The 18263-nt window shown below is 31.3% G+C and overlaps 3 protein-coding genes across 3 annotated transcripts; 2 read left to right on the top strand and 1 right to left on the bottom strand.

The window, feature by feature from the left end:
• The first annotated feature begins 3660 nt into the window (after positions 1–3660).
• LOC11426954 (protein PNS1) lies at positions 3661–6472 on the top strand. Its single transcript, XM_003624671.4, has 3 exons — positions 3661–3968; positions 4354–5502; positions 6185–6472. The coding sequence occupies exons 1-3, from the start codon at positions 3897–3899 to the stop codon at positions 6332–6334; spliced, it is 1371 nt and encodes a 456-aa protein (XP_003624719.1). The 5' UTR covers positions 3661–3896; the 3' UTR covers positions 6335–6472.
• A 411-nt stretch (positions 6473–6883) lies between these two features.
• On the bottom strand, positions 6884–9075 carry LOC11430153 (protein PHOTOSYSTEM I ASSEMBLY 2, chloroplastic). The gene is made up of 3 exons (XM_003624670.4): positions 8803–9075; positions 7288–7549; positions 6884–7172 (listed from the first exon to the last, which is right to left on the bottom strand). Exons 1-3 carry the CDS (start codon positions 9022–9024, stop codon positions 7105–7107), a joined length of 552 nt encoding a protein of 183 aa, XP_003624718.2. The 5' UTR covers positions 9025–9075; the 3' UTR covers positions 6884–7104.
• A 4008-nt stretch (positions 9076–13083) lies between these two features.
• On the top strand, positions 13084–15546 carry LOC11435914 (cation/calcium exchanger 2). The gene has a single exon (XM_003624669.4). The coding sequence runs from the start codon at positions 13565–13567 to the stop codon at positions 15332–15334; it is 1770 nt and encodes a 589-aa protein (XP_003624717.1). The 5' UTR covers positions 13084–13564; the 3' UTR covers positions 15335–15546.
• Positions 15547–18263: the final 2717 nt, after the last annotated feature.

Here is an 18263-nt window from a genome sequence, read left to right as displayed (position 1 = left end):
AGAATAATATGCATGAGTTGAATTCCATAATAAGAACTAATTAAAGAACAGGCACAAAAACTGAAATAATTATCCAGATAAATGAATTTAACATATGATTATTGAAAGAAAAAAAAAGGAACAAAGAGATGGTTATTATATATAAATGATATGATAAATAATTAAATTCCCTATTTATTAAAAAAGAAAAGAAAAAGAAGAACATGGAGAGAAAAAGAGAACAAAAGTAAGAGAGGCAGATTTGAAAAGTGAATGAAGAAATGGATTTATGATCTTCTGTCCCTATTTTTCTATCTTGTATTCATATTTATACTCACGAAGTAGGTTAAGTTCTTTGTTAGACTAGGAAGAAGCCAGAAGTGAAATTGTTTGAGGCTGTTGCTTTGCATGGCATACACTACGTAAATGTATGCAGAAAAATGGAAAGAGGAAAAAACAAACGTTAAAGAGTAGATTGGACTATGCTCAAAATGTTAAAAATCATTGGATGCCTGCTGTCTTTTTTTCTTCATTTTATCTTCTTTGGCTTGTAATAATTTTAGAAAAAAAAAAATGTTATTTGGCAAGAACCAGAGCAAGTCTTCTATAATCACAAGACCATGAGCACAAGTCTTATATGCATTCACATATAAAAACAAAATATTGATTTTTTTAATTACTTTTGAAATAATTAGAAGAATAAAATGTGGAATTAATATTTTCTGAGTGTCCATAAAATTTTTATATTTGATCTTGTGATTATAGAAGAATAATCTCATATATTAAGTCTGAGAGAAGACTCTTTTGAACATCAATCCGGACAACTACATTGTTCATCTTAAAACCCTTTTTTTTTTTTTTTTAATATAGAGGAGGATTTGTGTAACACAAAATTTAGGTTGTATCATTGATCAATTTCGCTCAAACATTTTTTTTAATTAAGGAATGATCTTGCATTAAAACAATGATTCAAAAGCATCAATGCATTAAGCTCCATTCTTAGTAACAGGATTCATTGAGTGGTTTAATTCAAATATAGACTTAGATAATATTTTCCAATCAACTTCTAAATCAAAATCAAGATATGAGTGATCAAAGATATCAATCATTAAGAATAGAAACATTAACAAATACTCGTATTAACTGAAATCAAAGTTTGGCACATTACATCCAATCCCCAACAAAAGAGATTTGACCACTCATTCCCATTAGAGAAGATCAAGAAATAGAATCAAGATAAAAGAACAAGAACAAATCCTCCTTAATCCACTATGGTAGTGATATTCCCTCCTTTACCTCTCTCTTTATTTTTCTCTCTATTGTTTCATTACTCTTTTGGAAAATGAGTGTGCAAATTTGTTTTTTATTTGTTATACTTAAAGGTAATTTGAAAAGTTTAGGGTGTTCATGGGGTAGAAACATAAGCATAAGGGTATGAGGTAAAGTTTTCTAAAGTATAAGGTCTAGGCAATTGCTCACAACAAGCACCTCGAACTTCCAAAAATATCTCTCAATGGTAGTTAAATAGTAGTAGTTACAAACCGTTCGCCCGATGTATTTTTCTTCTGACTTGTATACTCTACCTTGGTTAGCATCCATAATGCTCCTTTTGGCATTAAACTGGATCTCGTAAATGCAAAAAAAAAAAAAACTAAATTCATACGCATAATATATTTGTTAATACGGTGCGATGAAATTCATTCATCCACACACAATGAAAAAATCACATTGGTCAGCACGAAGAGTGAATCATAACAGTTTATAACTCCATTCGAGTAGTATATCCATGTTCACAGGGCATGGAATCTCTTTTTTCTTTAGGGACATGGAATCTCTTAATGCCTTCTTTTTCTTTGTTTTAACCTTTTTTTTTTACATATTGTACCATATGACTATGTAAATTGCAGACCTACATTTGTTTTAACCAATCAAGGCCACACACTGCCATCAAAATGTCTTAATCTCATCTTTGTTTTGCCTTTCAAGTTTGAAGGAATCACTCAAAAGTCCAATGCATATATTTTTATTTTTTTTATCTTTTACAAGTCTTTTGTTTCAATCAATAAGGGAGTGTTTGAGTTGTTAGCTTCGATGTCTTAATCTCTTTCTTGGTAACAAGTCACAACAAATTAAAGAGGATAACGAGAGTAGTAGCCAAAGGATAAGGAAAAATATTAAAACATTTGATGTCAAATTGTATAGACATAGTTAACTTATTTATTTGTATAAAATGTTAACTGATTTTAGTGTTTTATAAAAACAAAACCCAATTTGATCTAAAGAATTACCGGTTCACCGCGTAAAATCTTCGGTTCACATCAGTTTGTATCAGTTTAGTTACACAGCCGATCCAATACTTGGCTCGAATCTGTCACGTCTCAGGTTGCTTGTTGGTCAGTCCGACCGGTAGTTTCAAATTGGATTTTAAATCTTTTCTTAAAAGCACTTATCAATTGAACTGTTGAAATTAAATCTATAACTCTGTTTTTTCAACGATGATTATGACATTTTCTGTTTGAATAAGAAATTGTTTGAATCTATATATGCAGTCACATTTTGACTACTTCTAGTTCATATTAAATTCATTTTTATATTTTCCTTTGTTCATATAAGTACTGGACAAGAAGTGAAAATTAGTTAGTAGTTGGGTGGACAACTCCTTTCTTTTTCCCTTTAAGAAAATATAATTTAAAAGATGTTTAATTCGTGTCACTTTATGATTATCCTGAGGAAAAGAACCAATTTTCCAGGGAAAATTTCACCTAACAGGGCCACTTGGACCATATTTATAATAGAGGCAGAAGCACCTTTTGGATGTTCAGCATATCTCAGTTAAGTCTCACCTGACAAAAAAAAAAAAAAAGTCTCTAAATTTGACTTCTTAATTCATTATTCAAGATACTTGATTTATGCATTTTAAGAAGGACAAAACTTAGATGCATTTACTAAATGTTTTTCGTATGATTCTTCACATAAAATATTCATAAGCTACCTATGATTATTCACATCCACAATTTTTTTAATGTCTGCTACAATGAAAAAAGTGAAATTTATATGAAGAACAATACAAAAAACACGTAAATAAATACACCTAAGTTTTTTCTTATCGAGAATATCATAAATATGAAAATAATTTAGTTAGATATATATTGTAATTAGAATTATTTGTATACTTATTCATAAAAAATAAAAAATAAAATTATACTACCAACCAATCACAAGTTGTCACATCGTTAAAAATAATTGATTTTTTATGAGTATCTTAAATTAAAATCATACTTTAAATAAATTTATGATTGGTTACGAGACAATGAATCAAGACTAAACTTTTTATAAAATGTGATCAAACGTTACTGATTAAAGCATGCATCAATAGAAAATATTTATTGAAAATCACAATATCACTTAATTTGTTAAATATTTATGAGATTTACATAATTACATATATCAAAAGCCACAAATTAAGAAAAAAAAATAAAAAGTGCCCATCAAAATTCATTGATTAAAGATTTACACGTTATAGAAAACTGTTGCATAAAAACAATATTAAATGTTGCATGTAAAAAATAATATTTGACCTATACCAGTACTCCACGTCATCACATACATCCTCTTCTACTCTTCATTTTATAGTAAAAAATACTATATAATTGCATAGCTTTCAGAATATGATAGAAAAATGAATTGAGAGAAGAATGAAGTTTTGGTCAATGGCTTGTAAAGCAAAGAAAGTGTGATGTGAAATGTGACATTTATTCAATCATACATATTTGAAGCTTCTGAGAGTCTTGGAAATTGAGATATTTTTCCAACTGGTTTTGCCTCTTTGGTAGGGAGCAAGAAAGTGAAAGAGCAATCCAAGAAACTGTTTTTAGCGTTTGAATTCTTCTTGAGTTGAGTGCAGTTTTGAATTCAACATGGCCACCTTGAATAACCATCATAACAGAAACACACAACCACAGGTTCAACAGCAAACTCTTCACATTGAGGTATTTTTCTCTTTCTTTCTTTCTCTTTGTTTCTTTAATCTTTTCTTCTTTACTTTTTCTTTAAACTGTGGAATTCTCTTTTTGCTTCTAATCTTCTTTAAACTTTACTCCCTCAACAAGCTTGCTTGTTGTAGAGTGAAGATATAATCCATTTCTTACAATATTCTTGAGTTTATTCCCGTGTTGTCGATCGCGGATTGTAGAAAGTAGCCGTTTCTTCAAATTCGGCTATGTAACAGTGTTATAGCGCCGCTATTTGACCACATTTTGTACAAACAGCGTATTGCGCAGAACAATAGCGATTCGTTCAAATTCCGATTCGTTATAATATATTGATTGTTTAATTTATAGAAGCCTAAAGTCAATTTGGTTGTTTCAAGTGTAGGCACAAGATTCAAGCTTTGTCAACACACCAACAGTGGCAGGAAAAACAGTCAGAAAGCTATTTCAGATTCTTTTCTACTTGTATCTGGTTCTGATTTCAATCTTGGTGATTTTCATCACCGTCTATGGTCTTGTCTTAGACTATTCAACCCACCATTTCCACCCTGAGAAATGGTACCCTCCACTTCTAGCATCAACAGTATGTGGAGGAATTCTTGGTTTGATGTGGCAATGGATCATTGCAAGCCACCCGGAAAAGGCGCTCAGGGCAGCATTTTGGTTGAGTCCATTGTTAACGTGTGCAATGGGAATTCTGTTTGTGTTAATTGGTTCTGCATTGAGTTTGGTAGTTGGTATAGTTTCTTTGATTTCTGCAGTGATTCAATCCCTCTATGGTTGTTGGGTCGGTAAGCGATTCGTCTACGCCACTGAAATCTTATTGGTTTCAAAAGCTTCTCCTCCTGCTAAAACCAAGCGCTTAGCATGTTCTTTAACTGTCATCGGTATCATTTACTGCTGTTTTCTTGTGTCTGGAATTGGCGGCGCAAAAGCTATCCAAAACAGAACCAAACTAGCAGACATTTGCATCTTAGTGATCATACTGAGCCTTGGATGGACTATGCAGGTTCTAAAGAATGCAATACAAGTCACAGTTTCGAGGGTTAAGTATATGCATTTTTCTGGAGGAGGTGACATAGACACCAGAGTTGCATTTTGTGACACAGTCAAGCACTTAATTGGAAGTGTTTGTATAGGCTCCATCCTAGTCCCTACCATTGGACTCTTCCGAGGCTTTGCACGATCAACGAGTCTGATTGGAGGTGAAACAAATGAGTGCATGTTTTCTTGTGTTAGTTGTTCGATGGGAATTGCGTCGCTTCTTGTGACAAAGGGGAATAGATGGGGTTTTGTGCATGTTGGAGTTTATAACAAAGGGTTTGTGCAAGCATCTTCTGATACTTGGGACATGTTCATTAGAGTTGGATTAGAGGAATTGATAGATTTGGATCTCACTGGTGCATTCTGTTTTCTTAGTGGTGTTGCAGTAGGTGCAATTTGTAGTCTTGTGAGTGGAATCTGGAGTCTTATACTGTACAAGAACTATGCCATGGAATTATCCATTTATGCTTTCCTCATTGGCTATTTCCTGGTAAGAACTCAGTTCCAATTCAAATATTTTAAATTTAATCTTTTTTATTTATATTATAACTATATAGGTTTGCCGGGATTGATTTATTTGAGCTTATACCGTATACCTACTAGCATATGTATTTGCGTAATTGTTTGGACGAGCTTATGGAAGCAGCTTATGGCATGTCCATAAACTAATTTCAACTTATTTTCATCAAGTCTCGAGAATAACTTATGAAAACAGTTTATAGCTTATATGAAGATAGTTTGATTTTATTTTATCTTTTTATTAAAGCAATAGTTTATACATAAGCACCTCTATGATAAGCATTTACGCCATACACACTTAATTAAATTGTTTATCCAAACATAGCCTGATTATCAAACCTCAATTCAAATAGTAAATTCTCAGACTAATTAATCAAACTCATTATTAAACCTCAATTCAAATAGTAAATTCTCAAACTAATTTACTATTGTGTCAAATTCTCAGATTAATTATTTGAATTATTCTCAGACTAGTTATATCTTCAAATAGTAAATTTTCAGACTAAATAGTCAAACATTAACATAAACAAAATGGCCCTATTTTTCTTAATAATGAAGATAACTTGAAATATATTATTGTTGACAATTTGACACATTATCCTTTGTATTACTTCTGTGACTAAGATAAAACATTATTCCAATGAGTTTTGCAGTGTAGGTTGGCTATTGCATGGCCACAAGCATGCGTTTCGGCTTACTATGTGGCATACGCAGAGAACCCACAGAGCACTCAATTTGACTCAATTATTCCAGTACGTTTGGAGCGGCTTCACAGATCTCAAGCTATACAAAGATCTTCCTGAGCTTAAACACTGAAGATAATAGAATAGCATACTGGTCGCTTGATTTAGTTTTGATGTATTCTTCAAGTATGATAAATTCTTTGATAATGTTGGTACTTTACTCATCTACATGAATAGAGAAGAGAAATGATTTTTTGACATCAAAATTATGTTCTTTGATTTTTCTGTGTATTTTGAAATGTGTGTAAATTGCTGAAGATAAAAAAAAATAAAAATAGAGAGAGGGGGAGAGCATCATATACATTGTTTGTATTTTGATGTTCAAATAACATTGAAATGAAGCATGACTGAGTATTTGTATAAGCTATTTCTACAACAGAATAGGGAATACGGTAAACTTGCATCATATAAGTTGTTGGGAGGAGCTTATAAAGATAAGCTAAAAGCAACTTATGAAAATATCATAAACTATTTTAATGAGCTCTTCCAATTCTCTAAATATTTGCACACAAGCTTATGTCATAAGATAGATTCAATTAAACTCCTTCAAATTCCTTTCTAGTTAATTGAAGCAGTGGCTCATGCGTAAAACTTCATCAAATTCAAGTATTCAACTATAACTTTCATGTAAATTTATTTAAGGTAATCAATCTGTATAACAAAAGAATATTGTGAGTACACATAATCAAGAACTGTAAGACTGATCTGGTTGGTATTGGTAGATATCCTTGACATAACAAAAAATTAAAAATAATAATGACTTACAAGCAATGCCAACCAAAACATTACATATTGGTGGTACAACAGAATTCCAAAAAGTCGGACTTAGATCATTTGGATCCCAGATGACCTCGTCCCCCGCATTCTGTACACATTATATTACCAGTTCCCCCACAACCTACATGTGCAAAAATATCAAATCGAAAACATTGTCAGCAAAAAAAAAAAAAATGCTGCAAGTATTGTTCAAACACAAGCAAGGTGCATGAGACTGAACAGGAAAGAGAATATACCTAGGCAACGAACTTTAACAATTATGCCCTGACTTTCCATTATGGAGTCAACATATAGACCTGAACCAGCACAAGTGGCGCAAAGCACGGCACCTTTGGCATGACAGTCATTGCATCTGGTATTGTTACCAATAGCTTTTTCAGCCAAAGATAACCCAACAGGCTTCTCAATTATTTCTTCTGGGATAGCTTTATCATAACAAAACAGAGATTCAAGATTACTTCGGCGTCTGTTCTCATCTTTTTTTAAACTTGATGCAGACTGAAACATAAGGAAACAGTTAGCTGTGACATTCATTAGATATAGAACAATCTTCTGCATAAGTAATATGTAAAAAGCTCTCTAATCTCATTGAAGATCCATCAATAAGAACACAATGCTTATAATACCTCATCACAAAAATTATCTAACTTTTATGGCATGTTACCTCTATCTGTATTTTTATCTACATGTAAGAAAATTTAGTCTTAATTCTTAAATGTACACAAAACCTTGAGACTTCTTTAGATCTATTTAGCAGGCAGCAAAGGCACTGAAACTGATGAACATAACTCTAGTACGACAGCAAATGTACATGTAATCCGTTGAGTTATCTAAATTGTCCAAAATCGAGGAAGATTAAGTGTATCACAATGATAGATCTATTCATGTCTTTTAGCTCATGAATTTATCTATGGTTCCATAAAATATCATTTATCTCCTTTTCATATGGGTTCACATTGGGATGAGAGATGCATAAACGGAACCCAGTTCTGCCAAGGTTGAGGTTAGTTATTTCTTTGTGCAGTATGAAGCCTTACAAAATCACAATCATTTTATGCATTTATAAGGAAAATTAACCATGATGTTGTAGACCCACTCAATTTTGTAAGCAAGTTAACTCAAATTTGATTCCTGAGTCCTAATTCCATATGATTCTAAGTTAATCCGAGAGTTTGGCAACCATGAATGTCTTTATTTCTTCCATCCCATCTCCCTTCTAGAAACCTATAACTTCAACAGTACTTAATAGTAGCATACTGAAGACTAAAGGGTAAATTCAATAAAACTATAAAATCTGCTCCACTCTCTTATTGTGTATAAAAACTTATTGGCATAGTTGATACCTGAAATTATCTGATCTGATTCCGGCTACTTCAATGTGCAGAATAGGTAGGTCATGTCATTTAACTTTCTCAGTTCTTGCCATTCAAGAAAGTAATGAACTCCAATTCAAAAGAAATTCCATTTCTATATTTTACCAGCATTTAGGAATATATATATATATATATATATATATATATATATATATATATATATATTAGTTGAGAACATGAAATCAAACATGTAACAGAAGATAACATTATTGAATGATACTAGTAATACATAACCAAACATTAGCATCTTCAAATTTGTTCAATCCTAAAGACATCCTTAATTAAAACAAAAGCATTTCAAGAAATCCATCACTACAATATTTGTTTCTAAACAACGATTCAAAAACATAATAAAAAACGTAAGAGAGAATTACTGACCCCATGAGAAGAGCAGCTAGAAGCTGCACCATTGTTGTTAGAGGAAAGAACGTGAACTTTGAAATTGGACCCAACGAAAGTGATTGGTTTATTGGGAAGACTGGAAATCTTCAACGCTGATGAGTTTTGCGAAAGAACGAATTTTGAGGTTGCCATTTGAATAGTAGGTGAAGCCATTGATGCTTTATGAACGTGTATTATTGCTCCAATGTTCGGTTTCATCCATACAAAACAACCTCGTATTCATCGCTTGTTTTCAGTAACCAACCGGGTTCTCGTATTTCACGATGAATATCCGAATGGGAATTCGGGTGCAGTTTATGGACTTTAGAAACCAAATGGGCTTTCTAAAAAGGAAATGTAAAGTGTGATACTATCTACACCCCTCCCATGCACTATTGGCATGTATAGTATATATGGATAGGAGGATAACCCACCAATAATTTGCTAATTTGATATTTTCAAATTCATACAATCACCACTATTCAATATAGTCATCACACACATTTAAAGGAATATTTAAGGGTTTTACATGTATTGAGTTTAGTCGACTTTGATCAAATCAATTACTCGACTCCATTAAATTTCATCGGATTTGATTTGATTAAAAGTACATAGTTTTTCCTGTCAAACCAACTCAACCTAGCAATGAATGGGTTGGTTTGAGCCTAGTCATAAGACATACCTTTTTAAAATGTAAAATTTAATACTTGGAATATGTTTTACAATTTTAAATTTTAGCACTTCAATTAAATTTGAACACTTGTTTTTTTTGGTAGTGATCAGCTTGCATATTTTATGCATTGTCCCAATCAACTGAGTTAAGCCTGTGAAGACAAATTTGAACACTTCTAGATCAACACATAAAAATCTTAACGTTATTTATAAAAATAAAAATCACAATTTTTTCAAACTATAAATCAATTACTCAAATCAAACCACTTTAGATTTAATCAAACTAGTTCGGATTCAAACTAAACAAAACACTTTGATTTAAGTTGCATCACTAAATTTATAAACACTCTCATCCTCAAAATACCTACTCATTCTAATAGTATGCATTTTTTATACGTGAGAGCATCCAAATTCTTTGTAAGGTTTATACTTACCTCAAACCCATAATAATAAATGTCTGCTTCCTCCAGGTTATGTATGTCTCTATATTTGACCTCACAATGTCCAATGACAACCACAACACAATTCAAAATACCTTAAATCATCTCAAGTGATAAATACCAACAAAAATATAAGGCGGTTAAAAGATCTTAATAAAAAAAGTAGCTTATCTTTGAAATGTGTGGATTGATAAGAAAGTGGAGGTTGCGGTAGTAGGTTTCAATTCCAACTCCAAGTGTGAAATGAAGAACGGTGACATCATCTTAAAGTGCTTATGGATTATTTTCATTGTTTTATAATCTACTAGACAAATTCTATGGTACATCCAATAAATTTATATGTATCGGTATATCAAGTCGTAAAATTAATAATAAATGAGTTGTTTTTTTAAGAAAAATAATTATTTTCTATCATTGGCAACTAAGATAATTAAATTTTATTTAACAAAAGCTTCGAAGAAATAAAATTTAATTTTTAAGAATTTTTATTACTCATAACAATGAATATTGATTATTTTTATGACAAAATGTAAATTTTTTAATATGATTCTTATAAATAATAAAATGATGATTTTTCTTATGAAATGATGTTTTTTAAAATATAAATATTGACAAATACTTCATCCGTCTCAAAATATAAGCAAATTTTATTTTTTTAGGTTCATTCAATTAAACGGAGGGAATACCTTTTTATTTCATTAAGGTGATCGTTCATTTATAAATTTTGTGAAACAAGAGTACTCGTACACTCAAAATTTCATAGAAGTTCCCATTATTATATTCTTTGTTGTTGACACTTGACAGATGCACGTCGCACGTCGAGTAGAAGGCCGGCTTCGGTGATGTAAATCACAAGTTACCACGCAAATTTGAGAATACGTGTTGTGATTTCATTGTTGACGTGTTTTTTATTTTTAGTACATAATAAAGTAAAAAGTCTTATGAGTTTGTGTATTTAGTGTATCAGTCAATGCTTGTTTGGTTCTATTATAGAAAGTCCTAAACTTTACAAGGGTCATACAAACGGTTTCACCATGTTTTTTTATGTTTTGTTTTCATTTTTAGTTTTAGAATAAATTATGAGCTGAAATAACTACTAGTAGTATTTGTTAAAAGAAACATTTATTTAATCTTTATCACGGTATGTACCAACTTTCATATATTAAATTAGAATCGATCGCTTTATTTCATTTTAAAAAAGAGTTAACACAAAGATCATACACATAATATAAAATTTAATTTTCTATTACTAAAAAATGTCATCAATTTATTCATCGGAATTTCAGCGAAAATCACAATCTATCATCATAAAAGAAAAGATCGTAATCAAGACATGATTTTCAAACGCGGAGACGTAAAGGGAAAACACAAAAAAGCAGCAGGGAGTGCAATAACTAAGAGACTTAATTAATTAGTCAGCGGTTTATCCCAATTGCCGACATGAAGAAGAACAAACAAATAGTATCAATTTAGTTGTTGAGATATCCACTTTAATTTTCATCTATTCATGTATAAAGTTTGTTCTACAACATTCAATACTACTATATCTTAGCTTTTGTTAAAAACAGATCGGTATAATATAACCCATCAGAAGAAGAGTCGCTTTAAACGAAAAGATAACCCACCAAAGTCGCTTTTTATCCTTAGGTATATGGTTGCAATCACACGAGCACTTTACACCACTCAATCAAACCTAATGGGAAATCAAATGATAGTTTACTTTGGCCAACAATTTATTTGGAAAAAAAGATAGATTAAATACGCACTAATTAAGAAAAGAAAATATTTATATTGTTGTAATTCTATATTGCTGAATAACTTCTTATGAAATGCTTTTTTTGAAGAGAAACTTTTTATGAAATACTTATATCACATAATTCATCGGTGGCTTGAAATGTTATCTTTTAATTTTTCATCTAAATATGAAATTAGTTTATCCTTCATTGAGTTCGTCAAGAATGATGTCATTTAACACCAATGTATAAGACTCTTCTTTAAGGGACCTAATTTATAGGACTTGATTCTCGATGTATAGTTCAATAAAATTAAGTGTGGAATATGATTTTGATCTTTATAAATATAACAGCTTTTTGTTTTAGTTTTATAAAAAAATTGACTTTTAGTTACCGAAACAATTTTCATCATCTTTTAGAAATCGACTTCTAAAATAATGGATTGGTGTGCCCTTTAGTCACTGCTAAAATAATTTTGTTTGTTAGGAGACAAACTTATGACAGCGCTCACATTTTGACAATGGTATAATGGTGTTATTTATTTTAGTATATAGTATAAGTTATCCCCATATATTTTTTAATATAATTAAAAAATATAATTTATTAACATATTAGGAACCTTCTGGTGCGGATTTTGTATTGGACTTGGTGTCGCACCATCAGGTTCCTTTGAAGGTGTCAGCTTTTGTGTGGAGGCTCCTCCATGATCGTTTGAGAATAATCTGAAGGTGGGTATTTATAACCCTCTTTAGCTTATGTTTTCTTGACTTGGACTCTAAGTAACTAAGTCCTAAGTCAAAAAGCATATGTGCTAGATGTTTTTAGATGCTTTGGCCGAATATTTAGCTCCATGATATAGGGAAGGCGGTTTCACGGCTAAAGGGCAAGGGTGCGCCCTGTAGAAGGGCCAATAAGCCTTTGTAGAGGGCTAACAAGCCCTTAGTAGAATATTGACGGACGGTCCATGCATTAATAACAACATATGTTGATATTAATAGTAATGATAGTACTCATACAATAAATACTTCTATACTCACCCTAACAATACATCTCACTTATTCATGTCAAAAATCTTAATTATTAAATTATTTTTTATTATACCTTTTCCTAAAAAAAATTATACCTTTGTCGATTTATTGAATATGTTCAAATGAATAATTATATGTATAGTTGTAAGGACACAAGTGTTCTTCCTACTCATATTTAATATTCGACACGATTACTTTATATTTTTTGTAAACTAAAGTTAAGACATACATGGAAAACAATAAAAAAATTATTTTATCTAAAAGAGAATCTATGGAAAACAATTAAAAAAAATGACAAAAAGAAAAAGGAAAACATGTTGCTCATGTCATGGAGGATGAAATACCATCCATACATGAATGAATCCAACACAAACGTGACATATGAAACTTCGATAGGAACTGTTTCTTTCTTCATTCACTTCATTCTCTCTCTCTCTCTCTCTCTCACTGCTACTACTACTCCCATGAATGTGCAACTTCTCTTCCACCGACACGTGTCTATATATGTGTGAGTGTTTATATCCTTTCTTTTTTCCTTTCATTTCACACTTCTCAAACTAAATTTTCATTTTCATTTCACTCATCTTATTCGGTTGCTGTATCTTTCATCATCCCAATCAATCTCAATTTCTTTTTCTTTGCCTAATTATCTCTCTTAATCTCTTATTTCTTTCCACAAATCTCATCCAAATTTTGAGTTTAAAAGGTTGGTTTTTTCTTTTGTTCTGTTCTGTTGCGGTACTATAAAAAATTCTCTGTTTTTTTCCTTAATTCAGAGTTTTCTTAATAACCAAGTTTCCATCTTTATCATGATCATGCAACTGGGTTTTGTTTATTAATCTCTCAAACCAAAAGGGTTTTGTTTTCTTAACACAACCAAACCAATATGTCACAAATGTCACAATCCAAACGCATGTTTTTCACTTTGTTCTTAAACACATCTTTCCTTTTGTTGTTTTGTGTTTTTCTTGTTCTTCACTTTCAATCCTATGAACATGTTTTTCTCAGAAACAAAACCAACAATAATAACAGAAACTTTGTCTCTGGTGTCACTGATGATGAGGATTGTAAAAGTTTTCATAGCTTAAGTGATTATAAAGCTAAGTGCTTTTACCTTAAATCAAACAACCCTTGTGTCACACAAGGCTATGTTGATTACCTTTACATTTTCTATTGCAAAATTGGAAATTTCCCTTTATTGGGTCATACCCTTTTGTTTCTATGGTTATTGGTTCTCTTCTATCTTTTAGCTAATACAGCTTCTGAGTATTTTTGTCCTTCTCTTGATAATCTCTCCAAAGTTTTGAGGCTTTCACCAACTATTGCTGGTGTCACTCTTCTCTCTCTTGGTAATGGTGCTAATGATGTTTTTGCCACGCTTGTTTCTTTCAAAGGTAATGGGACACAAGGCATTGGATTCAACACTGTTCTTGGTGGTGCTTCTTTTATTTCATGTGTTGTTGTGGGAATTATAAGTATTTCAGTTAGACATAGAGAGATTCGTGTTCAAAAATCTGCTTTGATAAGAGATGTTTGTTTTCTTCTGTTTGTTCTTGTTTGTTTGTTCAGTGTCTTCATCAATGGTGAAATCAATGTTGTTGTGGCAGTTGGTTTTTGTTTGATGTATGTGGTTTATGTTGCTATTGTTTATGTCACATCTAGCAAAAGAAAAGGTGTTTGTGATGAAGATGATGTTGATTATGGTGATTCAAGAATTCATGGCAATGGCAATGATTTAGATGTTCCTCTACTTGGTTTTATGGAGAAGGGAATGGTTCAGGTACATAGCAATTCAAATGGACTTCAAGAATGTGAGTTCAAAATTGAGAAGAATATTTCTTGCTGTGAAAAATCTTCAATATTTAGAATGTTACTTTATGTTTTGGATATGCCTCTTTACTTGCCTAGGAGATTAACAATTCCTGTTGTTTGTGAAGAAAAATGGTCTAAAGCATATGCAGTTTCTTCAGCTATACTTTCACCACTTTTATTAGCTTTCCTTTGGATTCCATACAAGGAAAACAGTTTCTCCAATTCATCAAGCCTAATAGTTTATGGAATTGGGTTACTGGTTGGAATTATATTGGGAGTAACAGCAATTTTCACAACTGAGGCATCAAATCCTCCAAGAAAATTCTTGTTGCCATGGCTAGCTGCAGGGTTTATGATGAGTGTGACATGGAGTTACATTTCAGCTCAAGAGTTAGTAGGGTTGTTAGTTTCACTTGGTTTCATATGTGGTGTTAATCCTTCAATACTTGGATTAACAGTACTTGCTTGGGGGAATTCAATTGGTGATTTAGTAACTAATTTGACAATGGCTTTAAATGGTGGGCCAGAGGGGGCTCAAATAGCAATTTCAGGTTGTTATGCTGGTCCTATCTTCAATACAGTTGTTGGATTGGGATTATCTCTTGTTACATCTACTTGGAGTGAGTACCCTTCATCTATTGTGATTCCTAGAGATCCATATTTGTGGGAGACATTGGCTTTTTTGGTTGTTGGATTGATTTGGGCACTTGTTGTTTTGATTAGAAGAGATATGAAGCTTGATGGAATGTTAGGTGGAGGACTTTTAGCTATTTACTTCATTTCTCTTATTCTTAGGCTTACTCAAACACTTGGTTCTCTTCAATTTAAGGATATATTAGTGTGACTCTTCAATAGATAATAAGAATTATCTATTACCAACTGACATAGTTTGTGTATATGAATGAATTATGTTTATGGAACTATATGATATAGATAGGAGTTATTTCTTAGGGCCTAGTAGAGGTATACAAGTACTAGCATAACTTCCACTTCAACTTGTACCTATCTTTCCTTTGCTAATACCATTATTACTAAGATATTTTACTGATGCATCAAGATTGTGTTAATTAGTTTTGCTAATACCAAAAAAATGTTTAATATTTGTCTTGCTTTATTGATATGAAGATGGTGTTAATTAGTGAAATCCTAATACTACTATAAAAGCGTAGTAGTGTTCTTAGCTTAACCCAATTGCATTTAATCTGTCTCTATTCACATTTGATTGCATTGAGGTCACTTAAGTTTGGATTATCTGACTTCTCAACATGAGTTTTATTATTATCCCCATTCATATTTTTAAAGGGTATGTTTTAATGTTTGGTTGAGGGAATAAAAGGTAAAGAGAGGCTGAGAAGTGAGAATGTGAGATTAGGGAAATATTAATACTTTATGGTATTTTCTTTTTTGAAGGAAAATGTTAATTTGAGGTATATTTTTTTTTTAAGGAATGTTAATTTGAGGTATTGTTTTGTACTCATTCCGTTTTTAAATATAAGACATTTTTGACAAAACTTTCTTACTTTTTTGTAAGACATTCTTTGAATTTCAAGCTGCATTAGTTATTATTTACTAACTTGTCCATAATAAGTTTATATATTTTTCTAGAACCAACAATAAATATTAGGATAAATATATTAACTAATTTTTTGGATAAGTTTATCAGAATAATATCAATTGATACTTACTATGATCAATTTTTTAAAATTTTTGTGATTTAATTCAGAGGTCTCATATTTTAGGACGGAGGTATAGTATAAGAAAAATAGAACCTAAAGAAATAGGTGTTGATTACTCCCTCGAATTTTGATTTACTGTAGTTTTTTATTGTGCAGTTGTGGAGATGACTGATGAGTGTTATTTGAACCAGAGACAAAAAAACAAATTTTAAAAAAAAATAGAGGAAAACTTTGTTTGTGATTTTAAGGAACTTTGAAAATTAAATTGAATGAATTGATATGAAGTTAACCTCTTTTATGGTTTATCAATCAATGAGTATCTAATTAAACACTTTTTTAATCTAAGTATGTTTTGATGATCAAAGAAAGTGAAAGGAAAGATAGTAAGAGGAAAGATTATTGAAGGAATGAAAGTGAGTAGAATGTGAATGGAAAGTGAGATGATATTTTAGTTGTTTGGTATAAATGAAAGTGAGAAGAAATTGAAAGGAAAGAAAGATATATATACATATCAAATGACAAAAATGCCCTGCATTAAAATGAAGTACTTTAAATTAGTGATTTTTCTTTAAAAAAAAATAGTGATTTTCATAAACAAAAGACGATATTGCCTAAAAAAGTAACAGTATGGAATTAAATAAATTTTAAACAATAGGTGCCTTGTCGAGATTGACGTGAATGAATTTTTAGCAAAATAAGCATGTGTGATATATACTTCAAAAAGTGAGGGCCATATTGTCATTTCCTATGTTAGATTCTCGTTTCATAATTTCTTCTCATTTCAGGGAGGAAAGTTTTTTATAGTGGGGCCCACCTAAATCATTACACTTTCTTTCCTCTGTGACAGAACATCCAAATAATGGAAACACATTTTCAATGAACTTTCTTTCCTTGCTGCTTTCCTTCCACCCTCTTTCCCTAGAACCAAACGCAGCCTAATCTACCATGACCTGGTAAACCTTTAGCATTTAGTTCTGATTTTTTTTTTTTTTTGAGGTATAAAAACTTAATCTTATAAAGAAAAATTAATAAAAATATATACCGATAAATGTACATATATCCATTAAAACTAAACTATTGGTGTGAGGTTTATCATAAACCGAATCAATGGTGGCACTATAGTCGATCAATAATTATAAATATACTTTGTCTGAGTGTGAGAGATGTGAATGTTTAGAGACCGTAGGTTAGTAGATGTATAGAACATTTCTTGACGGTTAGTTGGAAGTATATAACATATATATATTCTTGACAAATTGAAGACGCCTTGTCTGGTGGCTTGGATGAATCGGACTTGATTTTCGAGTGATATGTGCGTTTTGAATATTAGTGAATTAAATGTGTTTCTAATTTCTCTAAATATGTGGTCAGGATTCCATTTCTGACTTATCCATATGAAAAGAAATCTGGTTAGGTGGGGAAGAACACATTATGTGTGTCTAGAAGATTAATCACCGTTGAGTGTTTGTATCAATATTATGATATCTTAAAAAAATTAATTTCAAACAATGTTCTTTCAAAATTTTATGTTAGTACTTTTTTTTGGTACAATTTATTACTTATTTTAGGAGTAAATAGGCAATTACTCCCCTGAAATTGTAAGTTTCGTCAATTACCCCCCTGAAATTAACAAAATTTCAATTACTCCCTTGAAATTGAACAACGTTAATCAATTTACCCCCTTCATCAAATTCTTCCGTTAGTCAACATGATGTTTTGCAAATACCCCCTTGAAGTTTTGCACTTATGTGCAAAATGCCCCCCGAACTTAAAAATTTATATATTTTTTCTTATACTTTACTCAAATGATATTAAAGGCAAAGAACGAAGCTTGATAAATGTATTTAGGATTCAAGGAAGAGTTTAAAGAATTACTTGGTGAAGGATACTATAGTAAAGGAGAATTACAAAAAGTGTTTATTGAAAAGAAATACATTGGTGGAGTTGAGAAACTTCATGATGACAAGAAGCTTGAGAAATTGTTTGATTGTTGTGAAAGGAGTGATGACATTGAAGTAGGTGAAGGTGGACGTGAGGCTTGTGGTGATATAAAGTTTGTTCCTTGTTAAACATGTTATGGAAGTTGTAAAATCTACT

Source organism: Medicago truncatula, chromosome 7 (assembly GCF_003473485.1).
Source record: "Medicago truncatula cultivar Jemalong A17 chromosome 7, MtrunA17r5.0-ANR, whole genome shotgun sequence".
Classification (NCBI taxonomy): domain Eukaryota; kingdom Viridiplantae; phylum Streptophyta; class Magnoliopsida; order Fabales; family Fabaceae; genus Medicago; species Medicago truncatula.
This window is presented reverse-complemented; position numbering and strand designations above follow the sequence as displayed.

What these genes read in the sequence shown, in the direction of transcription:
- LOC11426954 (XM_003624671.4), top strand. Translation starts at nt 3,897, where the DNA reads ATGGCCACCTTGAATAACCATCATAACAGAAACACACAACCACAGGTT. An exon ending in AGCAAACTCTTCACATTGAG is followed by an intron (nt 3,969 to 4,353) that starts GTATTTTTCTCT and finishes TTTCAAGTGTAG; the next exon opens with GCACAAGATTCAAGCTTTGT. An exon ending in TCCTCATTGGCTATTTCCTG is followed by an intron (nt 5,503 to 6,184) that starts GTAAGAACTCAG and finishes TGAGTTTTGCAG; the next exon opens with TGTAGGTTGGCTATTGCATG.
- LOC11430153 (XM_003624670.4), bottom strand. Translation starts at nt 9,024, where the DNA reads ATGAAACCGAACATTGGAGCAATAATACACGTTCATAAAGCATCAATG. An exon ending in CTAGCTGCTCTTCTCATGGG is followed by an intron (nt 7,550 to 8,802) that starts GTCAGTAATTCT and finishes CTTATGTTTCAG; the next exon opens with TCTGCATCAAGTTTAAAAAA. An exon ending in TGTTAAAGTTCGTTGCCTAG is followed by an intron (nt 7,173 to 7,287) that starts GTATATTCTCTT and finishes TTGCACATGTAG; the next exon opens with GTTGTGGGGGAACTGGTAAT.
- LOC11435914 (XM_003624669.4), top strand. Translation starts at nt 13,565, where the DNA reads ATGTCACAAATGTCACAATCCAAACGCATGTTTTTCACTTTGTTCTTA.